At 30.5% G+C, this 13,897-nt stretch overlaps 1 protein-coding gene across 1 annotated transcript; it reads left to right on the top strand.

Annotated features, from left to right (window-relative positions):
• Positions 1 to 11,766: 11,766 nt before the first annotated feature.
• Positions 11,767 to 13,432, top strand: LOC106767321 (transcription factor PRE6). Its single transcript, XM_014652182.2, has 2 exons — positions 11,767 to 12,253; positions 12,803 to 13,432. The coding sequence occupies exons 1-2, from the start codon at positions 12,125 to 12,127 to the stop codon at positions 12,953 to 12,955; spliced, it is 282 nt and encodes a 93-aa protein (XP_014507668.1). The 5' UTR covers positions 11,767 to 12,124; the 3' UTR covers positions 12,956 to 13,432.
• The last annotated feature ends 465 nt before the right edge of the window (positions 13,433 to 13,897 follow it).

Here is a 13,897-nt window from a genome sequence, read left to right as displayed (position 1 = left end):
AATATGACTTTATAATCAAATGTGACTTACCCATTAGAACATTTACTTTTTAATAATCAATTAGGGCATAATTCTAATTAACACTTTTTATATTTAAAAAAATTGATATTATTTCCAATTGTGTCCTAGAGAACAAAAAATAAAAGTAATGACATCATAAGATAACCAACTATAAAATGTAATTAATTAAAATTAATAAAATATAAAAAATATTGATTAAATTATCTATATTAATCAACTATTAAATATTCATTAATCTTTACAAATCTCTAAATAATGAATAAACAATTCAATATTGAATATAATGATTTTCAGCACTTCGTCCTTTTTTTAAACAAAAGAAATCATAAAAATACAAATGGAAGGTTTAATATTTACATACAAAGATATTGATTAAATTATGTTTTAAAATTTATATTGAATCGTAATAAAAAAAAACTATAAATTTTCTTAATATTAAATATACCAGACAAATAACTCAAATACGAGTAACATGTCGCTTTAAATACAATTTGCAATACCAATAAAAAATTATACATTGTATGCTCGTCTGATTAGCCTACAACCGAAAGGTCCACACAATTAGGAATGTCCATTAAATCACTTAGAGATTGAACAATTGAACCTTACAAATTTGAACATCTGCACCTTACAGACTAAATAATGATTCTTAAACAACAATTAAGTTTATTCTGAATTCTATAAATAGAGGTTTTAGGTAATGAGGGAGGTGATTAAATTTATTATGCATTAACTGTTGAACTTGCCGAATGAGTATACTTATGCAAGTAACCTCTTAGTTTGATCAAACAGTGTGAAGGACGAACGATAACAAAGACACACACTAAGAACTTAGTGAATTTATAACCTTAACCTCATAATCGAAACATTTAGCAGTGTTGTACCATATGAAACGTCCAATTAGCCTCAGACCGAACAGTCCACACAATCAGGAACGTCCACCGGGAGACGAATGGTTACACCTTATAGATCAAATAGTCATTCTTCAACAACAATTAAGCTTGATGGTTGATAACAGTAATTCGTACCATTATCTATGGTGTAATTTTCTTACCAAATCAACTCTCTTGAAGCTTGAAACATGCTTAATCCTCTCTTTTAGCTAACTTTGTGAATAATTTTATCTTAGGTTACACATACAAGTTTTCATCACTAATTCCTCAAGTTTTATAGGAAAGTGTGTGCTTTGGAAGAGCATCCAAACTATCAAGAGTGGAAGCCAAGGAAGAGCTACAAAAGCAAGATTTCTTGAAGTTTCACTACAAACTCCACACTTGGGCGTCCCAAAGGGGGGTTGGGCGCCCTTCAACTCGCATTTCCAACCAAAAGTTGGTGCCTGGGCGCCCTAGAAGGGGGCTGGTGCCCTGTGCTTTGCAGTTTCACCCTAATCCTGGCGCCTGAGCGCCCTTTGTCTCGCTATTTTTGTTTAATTTTGACGCTTGGGCCTAGAAGAGGGGGGATGGGTGCGACTTTTGCTAACATGACACCCTAGACCTATTTAAGGCTTTCATGCAATGAGGGTGCCATCTTCTTGGCAGCTGAAGCACGAAAACACACTTTTGGACCTTTGGGAGCTGGTTTTGAGTTGTGGGAACTCTCCATTCTTCCTCCTTGGGTCTCCATCTCTTCCACTTTCTTCCATTGTAAGCTCAATATGGAGAGCTAAGTTCATTTTGTTGAGGAATGATGTAAACTATGAAACTCTCTTGTAAATGCACTTATTTTGAATGAATACAAGCTTCTTTCATTATTTGCTAGTGTTTATGTCCTTTACTTAAAGCTTGTTGTGACTTGATCAACCATAGCATGATTTTAGGGTTTGCTTGATATTAGGAAATGTTATGTGAACCTTGAACTGGACTAAACACCTAAAGGAAATAGTGTCGAGGGATAGAGCTTGGTCCTTTAGTTGTCTTAAACCTCTAGTCTTAATGCAGATGAACTTGTTAGGTTGCCAAAGGATTGAGATTTAGTGAGTAAATTTAGGCTCTCTTCACCAAGGGATTGGGTTTGAGTAACTTAGTCAGTCAACTTGAGCATATAAATGAAGAAGTAATCATTTGCATGAGAGTGTAATAGGTGAAATTATTCTCCAACATATCCATTCCATATCATCTCTAATCATTTCATTTCCTAGTGTTTTGACCCCAAGAAGTTTAATCTATTACTTATGCATTATGTTTATTTTCATTGCACCAATTCACATTAAAGGGAATCATTCTTTAGTCTAAATTAATTAATTAATTGTACGATTGTAAAGTGTTAAATGAGTCCCTTGGGATATGATATCCGGTCTTACCAGTTTATTACTTAGAACGATTTGGTACGATTGCCAAAGAGTTAACAATGGTGATGAGTTTACACCAAAGTATGATTAATACTAGTTGGGTCATGATTAGGCAATTGGTAATCTGAAATCTATTCTGAAATCTATAAATACAAGTTTCAGGTGATAAATTAGATGATTAAATTTATTACACATTAACGGTTGAACTTGTCAAATCTTTATTGACTTTGACATTAGAATATCTTTTATAAATAATCTTATAGTTTGATCTAACGATGTGAAATATGAACGATAATAAAGATAAGTATAAAGACATTCAAGACTTAATGAATTAATAACATCATCCCATAACTAAAATACTCTACAAACTACAAAAGTTGTATAAAAATTCAAACAAAGTCAATATCAATAAGAACATGTGCAATTAAATAAATACAATTCTTTATCATTCATATATCACTTAGAATACTTTTTAATAACCTAACTAGCAATGTAAATGACCTGTAAGGTTAATTAAGAGATTCTAATTTATAACTTAAACGCGTCCCTATGGTATAAAAATACTCATATTTTATAAATGTTTCTATATTTCTAAGAAAAGAAAGTTGAATTATTGACAAAATTGTCACTACATTTTTTATGACTTTATTTTTAGTAATCGTCTTGTACAGATATACAAAATATAGTTGTGTTATATAACTTTTAAACTGTCATATCAATATATAACTTCGTCTTTATCATGTTGCATTCGTGTTTCATGTTGAAGACATTGTTAGGCATGGCAGCCATGCCAGCCATGCCAGCAATTGTTAGGCATATATTCTTGTATTTTGTGATCGGAGAACATAGCCTTTGTAAAATAAAACTGTCTCTGACAAGCTTTGGCTTGTTTTACAACACTGTTTTTGGATAGTTTCAATAATAGATTTCAGCCATCTAAATCATGGCAAAAAAAGTGAAACCAATAAGTAGTTATTGGTGCTTGGTTATGATATTTTATAGTAACATATGATAGACTAATATATAATGGATCTCAGTATTTGATAGTACGAGGGGATCACTGTAATAAAATAATCAGTTAGGCTTTGAACAAAAATATTCATCTAAAAAAGAATGTCGTTAGAGTTATAGATTAGTCAAAGCAGATTATTTAAATTAATTTTTAATGAATTAAAGAAACATAAGATTTTTATAAATTTTATTTATTATTAGTGAAAAATATGTGTTTGTTGCATATATGTATTATTTTTCATGATAACAAAATAAAATAAAATAATTATTATTATAATTATAAAATTAAATTTAAATAATTTTTACAATTTTAATATAGAAAATATTAATTTTTTTATTATAATAGTCATTTTAGTTTGAAAATTAGTTATATTTTAGAAAAAAATATTGTCAAATTAAAAAACGGTTAAAATTAAAAGAAAAAAAGTTATTAAAAGATAAAATTGATGAAATAATTATTTTAATTTAAAAAATACTTAAAGGGTAAAATTGGAAGCAAAATATGAATATCAAAAGAGAATCTTCGTTATATAATTTATATAATAATATAAATGTAAAGGCTTTATGTGGTCTTAGTTCACAACACAACATCTTATAGAAACAAATCAAAATACATATTAAATTATGGAATGATACACCTTTTGTAATAATAAATTATATATATATATATATATATATATATATATATATATATATATATAGTTATAAGGGATATATTGTCTCGGTTCAATGAGTAATTGAGACCTAAAACTCTATGCAACTCACTTGGTTCCTCTCCAAATCATACTTTTCGCTTGAAATTTTTTGAAAAAGTCTACTGTCTTGGTTTTTTATCACCCGAGGCAAAAGATCTTGCAAATCCCCCTACAACCTTTGATATCCACTAACAGTGTATTGAAAGGGATATATTGTCTCGGTTTTGAGCAGAACTGATGTCGTAGGTCCTCTCATGCAGTTGACAACTCTGAAGCTGAACGTTCCAACTACAATTTGTCAACTCCTATTATCTCGATTCTTTGTGAACTGATCCATATGTTCTTCTGCATCAGTTTAACCGCGACTTGAGACCTATAGTTTGAACATATTTCCAAAATTGCCATTTTCTAAAAGGTTTAGGCATCGGTTGGAATTACAACCGAGGCTGTAGGGGTTTTATTGTCTCGGTTTTTTACTTAACCGAGGTAATAGCCTTTTCAGGGGTTACATTTCCAGAAACGTAAAAAATTTCGGGGGTTACGTCCAATGTAGCGGTTGTGTTTTAGTGCAGTTTTGATCCTGTCTTTCGATAGCCTAGTACCAAACTCTCCCTTCGCTAGCTTCCCCACCAAAAAGCTTGCGTCTTTTGTATCTCTTATGACATTTCAACCCAAAACAGAACCTGGGTCCATGCCTAGTTCCCATTCAACCGCAAAAAGAAAAAAATTACGATGACACGAACTAGACAAGGACCCAAGTTCCATTTTGGGTAGAAACGCCATAAAACATCCAACGCCGCTTTTCTTGTGAGGAAGCTAGCAATGGGAGAATGTGATACTACGATACCCAAAGAGAGGATAAAAAATGCACTAAAATACAACGAAAACACATTTTAATCGGTTATTAGGTGATAAACGATCAAGACACCATTTTAATCGGACTAAAACAAAGTTTAAACGACTGAAATAAAAATAAAAGATTGTGCGCGTAACTACGAGAAGATTGTGCGTGAGGAAGAAGATTGTGTGCGTAACTACAAGAGACAGAAAAAGGAAAGGAGGAAGAAGATTATGTGCGAGTAACTACGAGTTCGAAGTTTATTTAAATTGAATTTATGTGTCAATCATCGTACCAACCGACGTTTATAGACGTCGGCTACATCACTAATATGACGTCCAAGAGACTTTTCACCTGTCTTTTTCAAGCCATTTAGATGTCGGATGCAGGGGGAGTTGACGTCTAAAGCACTAAACAAAGTGACTTCTCAGTAACCGGTCAGTCCAGTAGACGACGGGGACCTAGGGAGCCGACGTCTATGTACGTCAATCCTGAACAAAGGGACGTCTATTTTCCTATGGGGTAGGTGAATCGCATTAATATCAGTCATATAGACGTCGGTCCTATACCAGGTGACGTCTACATGCCTGTGAGGTAGTTGAATCGCATTAATTGCAGCTAGTTAGACGTCCCACAACCGACGTCTATATGGTTGAAATGGACTGACTCCTCACCTACCTGTCAGGTCCTTGGACATCTGTTTAAGGTGAAACGAACATCTACACTATCGTAGACGTCGGTTTGTCTGACGACCGACATCTATATGACCAACTTATTTACGAAAATGCCACCGATCAGTCATATACGTCTCGCCACTGTATAACCGACGTCTAAGGGATGACGTTAAACAGCGATTTTGCACTAGTGATAATGTGTGTGTGTATATATATATATATATATATATATATATATATATATATATTGAATTTCACGAGTTTAACATATAAATAACTTTTAAAAAAATGTAATTTGGGCATTAATCATAATTATATTAATTATATTGAAATGAAACATAGTAACAAGCTAGTGAATTATGTTTCAGTATGAAAAATATATATTACATTTATTTTGATTGACATAAATAAAGAATATTAGTATAATATGTAATCTATAATAATAACATTACAATATTTAAATTTCTTATCAGTTAAAAAGAGTATCGAGTATTCTGATAATAAATTAATATAATTTGTTCGTTTTAAAATTGTATGATGATTATGAAGAACTTTGCATTTAATTGGAAGATAAAGTTGAGGAGATCCATGTTTAGGATTTGATATCCTATAATCATGGGTTACAATATAGTTTGTATATAATACAATATATATTAATACCAAGAATCACGCTAAAAAAATCTAGAATTTTACGTGTAAATATGAGATATCATTAAAGATCTAGTTTCAAAGTGATTCATCATAACTCATCATAACCAACCTCCATCAAGGTCTAATATAGCAACTAACCTTATCGATATGGAAATCATAAAAACTTAGAATAATAGAGTATAAACACATTTGAATATATAACCTCCCTATATTTTTTCTTCAATGAAGCTATAAAAGAGCTGTATAATTATAACATGAAAACAATAAACTCCACTCCTTTTAGCAAGTGCAATAAATTACATTAGTGATATTCTTTTGACTGTTGTATGGAAAAATAATAAAAAATGAACATTTTTAATAAATAAATTATACCACATAAAAAATATAGTAAATAAATTTTAAAATGAAAATTGTATTTAAGATTTGCAATGAATATTCAATTAAATTGTGAGAATATAAGATTGTTAATAAAAATGGAGTGGTTAATATAACGTGCAGAGATGAAGATAAAAATTATTAACCAGGTTTAATTAAGAAAATGAGAAAAGTGAAAAATTTAATTTTAGTGTTTAATTTGATACTGCAGAAGTAGATTGCGTTCATTAGATATGCGACAAATCCGCATTCAGAAAGTGGTCAAAGATCGAGGTCGGTTATTTTGCAAGGAACTTTTTATCCGTTAGTTCGTTATTTTCAACATCTCACCAGCGTAATGCATGGTCATATGAGTAAAGGGTTGATTATTATAGCAAGTTGTATAAATAGTCATTATTTTAGTTTCTATAATATTTTTTTTTATAGAATTACAATTTATGATAAATAAATATTTTAAATTAAAACATTTTTAAAATTATTTCAATATTATAAAATAAATGATGAATAGGTTAAAAACTGTGATTACGAAAAAAAAAAAGAATTTACAATACAATCATTCAATTAATTTAGAAACACACACATATTGAACATCTCGCGTTAATTAGTAATTTAAACTTAAACTTAAAATCTAAAGTAGCATTTATTCTAACTATTATTGTTGAATACTATGAAATGTCAACCATTGCTAATTTTAATTTTGTTTAGACGTTTTCCTAAACTATACTATTTTTTTTTCTCTATTTCCGTTCTTGAAGTGGGCAATGGTTATTCATTTGTAAATAGTTGCAACACATATAATAAACAGATCTAATTAAGTTAGTTATTTAAAAGTTAATAAAAGTATTGTAACAGGAGCTTAATCATACTATGAAGTAAATACTTTTGGATAAATTGAATGAATTCTATATATTCTTAATAACAATATACAGAAACGTGATTATAATATTTTATATGAATAAAATGGACTTATTTATTTATAATTAAATCATACCTTTAAACCAGAGATTTTATGTTCCTATTCAACTTTTTAGTATAATGAACAAAATTATTAATGATACTTATATTGAATACTATAATCACCAACAATGTTTTTAATACTGAAATGTCGAATCACATTAAATTTATGGTGTGCTTTTATTTTTATATTTGTTTGTGAATGTGTTTAAGCTTGAATAGATTATTTTTTTATTGTTTGATTCTCATGTTTGAGGTTCTAATCAAGGCAGGAAATGAGATAGTTTGACATGCTAACCACATTCAATGTTGAATTTTATGTATTTTAATATGAACTTTTAATGAAAAAGTATTATACCAAAAATAAATTTAAAATATAACTACAAAATAAATAGTAAAATTTAACTTTCGGGTTGGGTTAAATACAAACAAAATTGTAATTTTTTATTATCTATTTGACTAACTTTATTTATCTAACACTATCCACTCACTCAATCTAACTTGATTGGACGTTCAAAGTTTCTTCAAATTTCTTTTTATACAGTTGGATGACTTTTATTTTCTCAAGCCTATTAATTATAGATTTTGGTTTAATACTAAATGTTTGATTGGTATAAGAGTCAAGACCATAATTCCCAGATAAAATAATTGCTTAAAAGGAAGATGGTTACAAATGACATATATTATCTTCTTACATTTACTAAATAAATCAAATTATGACACTTGAACAATTACTTATTTATGTAAAAATATTTACATTCAACAGTTAAAAGAATAAATTAAGAATAACAATAAATGTATATCACATTTGTATTTAATGTAAGTATTGCTGATGTAATTTAAATAAAGATAAATTAAAATAAAAAATCTGTATAATTTTATTAAAATAAGAAATTTCATAAAAGCTAAAATTGAATTTATTTTGGGACAAAAAAACATAATGAGAAACAAATTATATCTGTATTCAAAAAGCACACAATGACCCATAAAGGAGGAAGAGAACTTTGTCTCTCCCAATTGACTGAAAAAGGAAAATACCAGATGTTGATTTTGCAGAACTTTACTTTCTAGGGTGAATGCATCTCATAAATGAAATTGGATCTATGGAAATTATGTGACCTGTAAAATTATTTACAGTTTTGCTCAATTTAATATGGTTTTTATTTTAAATTCATAAAAATTATGATTAAATCTTAGATTAAAATTGATTTGTTATGTTTCTCACATATTTGGCTTGAAATTTTGAATATTACTGATTTGAATTAGATTGGCATATTTACCAATAGATACTAGTGTAGTATTTTCTTTAATTACTCTTAATGTTTTTAATCTACACAATATGAATTTTAGTTTATTTTTGTGTTGTTTTGTTTATTTTCTTTCGATGACTATTCTATGTACGTATGGTATTTTCTGTTTATTTATAAACATGCGCAATGTATGACATACTTACTATTTCTTTATACGAATATAAAGTATTTAAATTATATGTTTCAAAACAAAAATATCTGCATTATACAGAAAAAATGGGCAATATTTTTTTTTTTGAAGATAATATTATTATATGGATCATGTGATTGGAACCACAGCCACAGGAACACAACTACAAAACATTTCTCTTTCAAACTCTTATTATTTTTCTATTTTACTAGTGGCGTATAAATATTTTCCTGGATAAGAAATAACCATTTAAAAATTTTAAACTACTGAGATAAAATTTTATTCAGTGGTCTGAAATCGAAGTCTTATATTTTGGTTACTCGTACCATTTCTACATATATGGTTATAAAACATCTCTCTTTGAGGATATTTATTGTGTGTACCAATAAAAATTGGAAATTTCAAATACTGAAAAAATATTATATATTATTTGGAGTGTCTTTTTTCTACCCTTTCCAATGCACATAAGTTCTATAAGCCACCTTTGCCTACACCACTCACTAAAAGTTTATTACTATGGATTAATCTTGGTTGGGACCAGCATTTCTTAAAAGAAACCCTATCTTCTTTTCCATATACTAGTGCAAAAAGAGCTTTAGATGTCAAATATTTTGGGCTTTTAACGTCATCATCAGAATCGATGTTTATACGGGTGACGTTAATAGGATGTCGGTTTTTTGCAGGGGCGACATCGATATAGACGTCTGTTTAGTTACAAGACCGACGTCTATAAAGACATCCGACAATACGCTAACCGACGTCTAATCTTACCATAGACGTCGATCTGTAAACTTGGGACGTGTATAAAGTCGTTAAACATTGCATTAACTGACGTCTTTGGGATATCATAGAAGTCGGTTTGTACATTAACCGACCTCTATGAAGTGATCATTGTGTTTTGGTGCAGTTTTTGTCGTGTCTTGAGGTAGCGTAGTAGCACCTCATTCCTTTGCTAGTTTCTTCGTAAGAAAAAAGTTACGTCTTTTAGACTTCTCATGGTATTTCAACCCAAAGACAAACATGGATCATTGCCTAGGTCCATTCCGACAGCCAATGAAAAAGAATACGGTGAGAATACACCATAAACTTTTTCATTGACGGTCGGAATGGACATGGGCAACAACCCAAATTCGTCCTTGGATTGAAATGTCGTGAGAAATCCAAAAAAACGCAAGTTTTCCTTACGAGGAAACTAGCAAAGGAAGAAGGTGCACTATACTACACAAAGACACAACAAAAAACCGCACCAAAACACAACGAAAACTCATTTTAGTCGGTTCAAATGAGAGATAATACATTGAAGATTACTTTAATCGGAGTAAAAACAACTTTAAATAGTTAAAAGAAGAGGAAACTTACTTGGAAATGCAGAGCAACAAAGAGAAAACGCAAAGACGATCAAAGTGTTGGTTCGCAAGTCGCTGCTTCGCAGTGTTATTTAACAAAAAAATAGACGTCTGTTGTGTACAGAACCGATGTCTAAAATAGCAAATACGTCGGACGCTTGACTAATTTGACGTCATTTGATTTAAAAATTAATATTTCTGTTGTATATATATATATATATATATATATATATATATAGACATCGACTTTGAAGCATGAGATGTTTCGTGGGCGGAAACAAATGACTTTTCACATACCTAGTAGGATTATAGACGTTGGTACCTGAGGCAACAGACGTCTAGAATTGTATATAGACGTTAATGTGGCGGGATCCGACGTCTATAGGTCTGACAGGTTGGTGAGTAACATTAATTTCTACCATATAGACGTCGGGGCCCCCAACGAACCGACGTCTATAACGCTGAAGGAAATGACTTTTCACCTAACGGTAAGAAATATAGACATCAGATTGGAAGGGCCGACGTCTGAAATTCTATAGACATCGGAGATCGACCTAATAGACACTTATATTGCCAATTTATTTACAAAAATGTCACCGATCATCAATATACGTCGAACTTACCCCTAATCGACGTCATGTTAATTAGCATTTTTGCACTAGTAATAACTAACTTATTTCTTACTTCGAAGAATGTTTATCCATAAATCTAAAACATTTTTGTTTGCATGTTGTCTAAACAATCTGCTTAGCTATTGGAAGTTTATGAACAGAAAAAAAAAATGTTAACATCCAGAAACCATTCATGTCTTTATCAATTTCTAATGAATCGATATCGGTTGTATGAATGAATAAACAAACATGTGTGGATAATTTTTTTCATAAAAAGAGTAAGTTTTTTTTTTTCATAAAATAAGTTAATTTACATTGTAAAGTTTTTCTTCCTTTTAAAAGATGTTTTTTAATCTATATATAAGAGAATATTAATTTACTTAGAAAAAATGTTCTAAAGACAATTCATATAACTTTTGGTATAAAGGTTTTACAATATAGTTATGTTAAAAGTGATAAAAAGGTTTTTGTTTGTATTGAGTAGTGAAAAAAGGAAGTCTTTAAAGTGAGATTTGATCCCTACTAGATTGAATGAAGAGTGGTTAGTGGTTTGTTCTTAAGTTAAGTTTGAAAGAAAAAAAGAAAGGAAAGTGAAATGATTAAAATGACAAGGGAGTAATAACATAACATGGGGTTGTGTGCTGAGACTGACACATACAGGTCCCGCCTAGTTGGCTGAACAACCACACTTCAATTCTAACCCTAGGAATCATATTTTTAAAATAAATAAATAACGATTTTTATTTATTTTAAAATAAAATATTGTATAGAAATAAAAGGATTAAAAAGATAGTTAATTATGAAAATATTATTATTATTGGAGCAACACACATAACATAACCCTATTTAACAACATCCCCACCCTCAATGTGTTTCCCATGCAGTTGTCCTCTTCAACTTCCAACACCCACTGACACATTCTCTCACTCATCTTTCTATCTCTATCTCTCTCTCACTTGATAGTTTTCATCTCGCAAACTCAACTGAAACAAAACCTTTCTAAATACCTACCTACCTAGCTTCCTTTTCTTACTCTGACAAATTCGCTTCCTATTCCTCCCCTTTCTGAGCCACCCCAAGAACTAGTAGTAGCTGCCTAGCTAGCTTAGTAGTTAGTAGTTGAGCTTAGTTAGTACTACTTTTCACTTCTCACTTCTCAGGCACTCCTTATCTATATATCTAGCATCACCTATTTCTGACACACCTACTCTTTCATTAACAATGTCTACCAGAAGATCTCGTTCCAGACAAACGCCAGTTTCCACTCAGATCACTGATGCTCAGATCACTGATCTCGTTTCCAAGTTACAGGACCTTATACCTCAGCTTCGCGCAAGACGTTCCGACAAGGTACTAATAATACTAATCATACTATTTTATTATTATTATTATTATTCAACTCACTTAAATTCCCTTCTCTTCTCTCTCATTTCTACTTTCTTATTATCTTTTTTTTTTTAATTTTACAATTGTATAATTATTACGTCATTTCTTTAAGTTTCTCTCTCATTTTTTCTTCTATATATACCTTTTTCCTCCCCTCCTGCATCCTGATTAAAAGAGAGACGTACATAAGCGTTTTTATAATAACAATAGTAATAGTTTTTCTTATTTAGTTGCCATCTCTTTCACCGTTCTCTCTCTAAAACGAACAAGCCACATGCAGAAGACACAAAAACACAGATTTTCTGTGGCTTTGGTTGGCCTTGCTAGATAAGTCACGCGTGTGTCCTCCCATTAATGTTATTTTACCCACAACTTGTGAGGGTGTGGGACGTGGATATTCCCTCTTGCCATCATTGACTATATATATATATATTTATATTCTTAGTGTCATTAAATGCAAAAATGTGGGAAATAATGAAATTAGTTTGTATAATTATTTTGGTTCTTGTATAGGTTTCGGCTTCTAAGGTGTTGCAGGAGACTTGCAACTACATAAAAAGTTTGCACAGAGAGGTTGATGACTTAAGTGACCGGTTGTCACAACTTTTGGCCACCACAGACTCCAACAGTGCCCAAGCAGCCATTATTAGGAGCTTACTTATGTAATAATTAATATTCTAATACTTATCATACACCTTTAATCTTATATGTCCATCTTAGTTTTGGTTATTGTCTGCGTAGGGTTTGGTTTTTTAGACCATGGGCTCCATCTTCGCCCTTACCTAGTTTCATCAGACACTTTGTATTGACTATCATCAAATTCTATTACTAATATAAATAAAATGAACTTGCATATTCACGAGCTATATCATTTACTTCCAAAATGTGCATATATGAAGGATGACATTTATGTATATTTTTCAAATTCGGAGGCTGCAACATGCTTTAGTTTGAACTTAGCAATGTATCTTAATAGAGAAACTCAGCGGTTTGGAGTGGACCCAATTAAAGGGTGAATTTTGAACCTGACCTATTACATGTGACATTGCCCCCACACCATTTTCGGTTATTTCTTCTGGCCAACCCGTGATATTAGTGTTGGACCACTGTATACAATGAATCATTCATCATCCACCTTTATCACTCTATGTACGTTAACATATATATCTCTGTTGCTTCATATGCACCATATGTATACGGATAATGATAACAACTGCATATTTCAATTATTCTACATATATTAAACCAACATCTGCCAGATACATGAACACAATATATATATTTGTGTATATATGCATATCAATGTTCCAAGGAATGATGTATAAACGAATTTTTAGTAATGAGAAATATAAATATATGGCAAAGATCACTATCTATTAATTGTGCTGAACTTTGTTGGTAGATACACCTTCACTATAATAATTGTCAATACATTATTATTTTTTCTTTACTAAAATAGTTATAGTACTTTTTTTCTTTACTTAAAACTCATTGTCATTTATTTTTACTATTAAACATTCTTTTTTACTAATGCTAAAATAGTATTCGGTTGTCCAAATATAATTTTTCATTAGTTTGTCTACATTCTTAAGATATCAAATCCTAATT

This window comes from Vigna radiata, chromosome 7 (assembly GCF_000741045.1).
Source record: "Vigna radiata var. radiata cultivar VC1973A chromosome 7, Vradiata_ver6, whole genome shotgun sequence".
Classification (NCBI taxonomy): domain Eukaryota; kingdom Viridiplantae; phylum Streptophyta; class Magnoliopsida; order Fabales; family Fabaceae; genus Vigna; species Vigna radiata.
This window is presented reverse-complemented; position numbering and strand designations above follow the sequence as displayed.

What these genes read in the sequence shown, in the direction of transcription:
- LOC106767321 (XM_014652182.2), top strand. Translation starts at nt 12,125, where the DNA reads ATGTCTACCAGAAGATCTCGTTCCAGACAAACGCCAGTTTCCACTCAG. An exon ending in GCGCAAGACGTTCCGACAAG is followed by an intron (nt 12,254 to 12,802) that starts GTACTAATAATA and finishes GTTCTTGTATAG; the next exon opens with GTTTCGGCTTCTAAGGTGTT.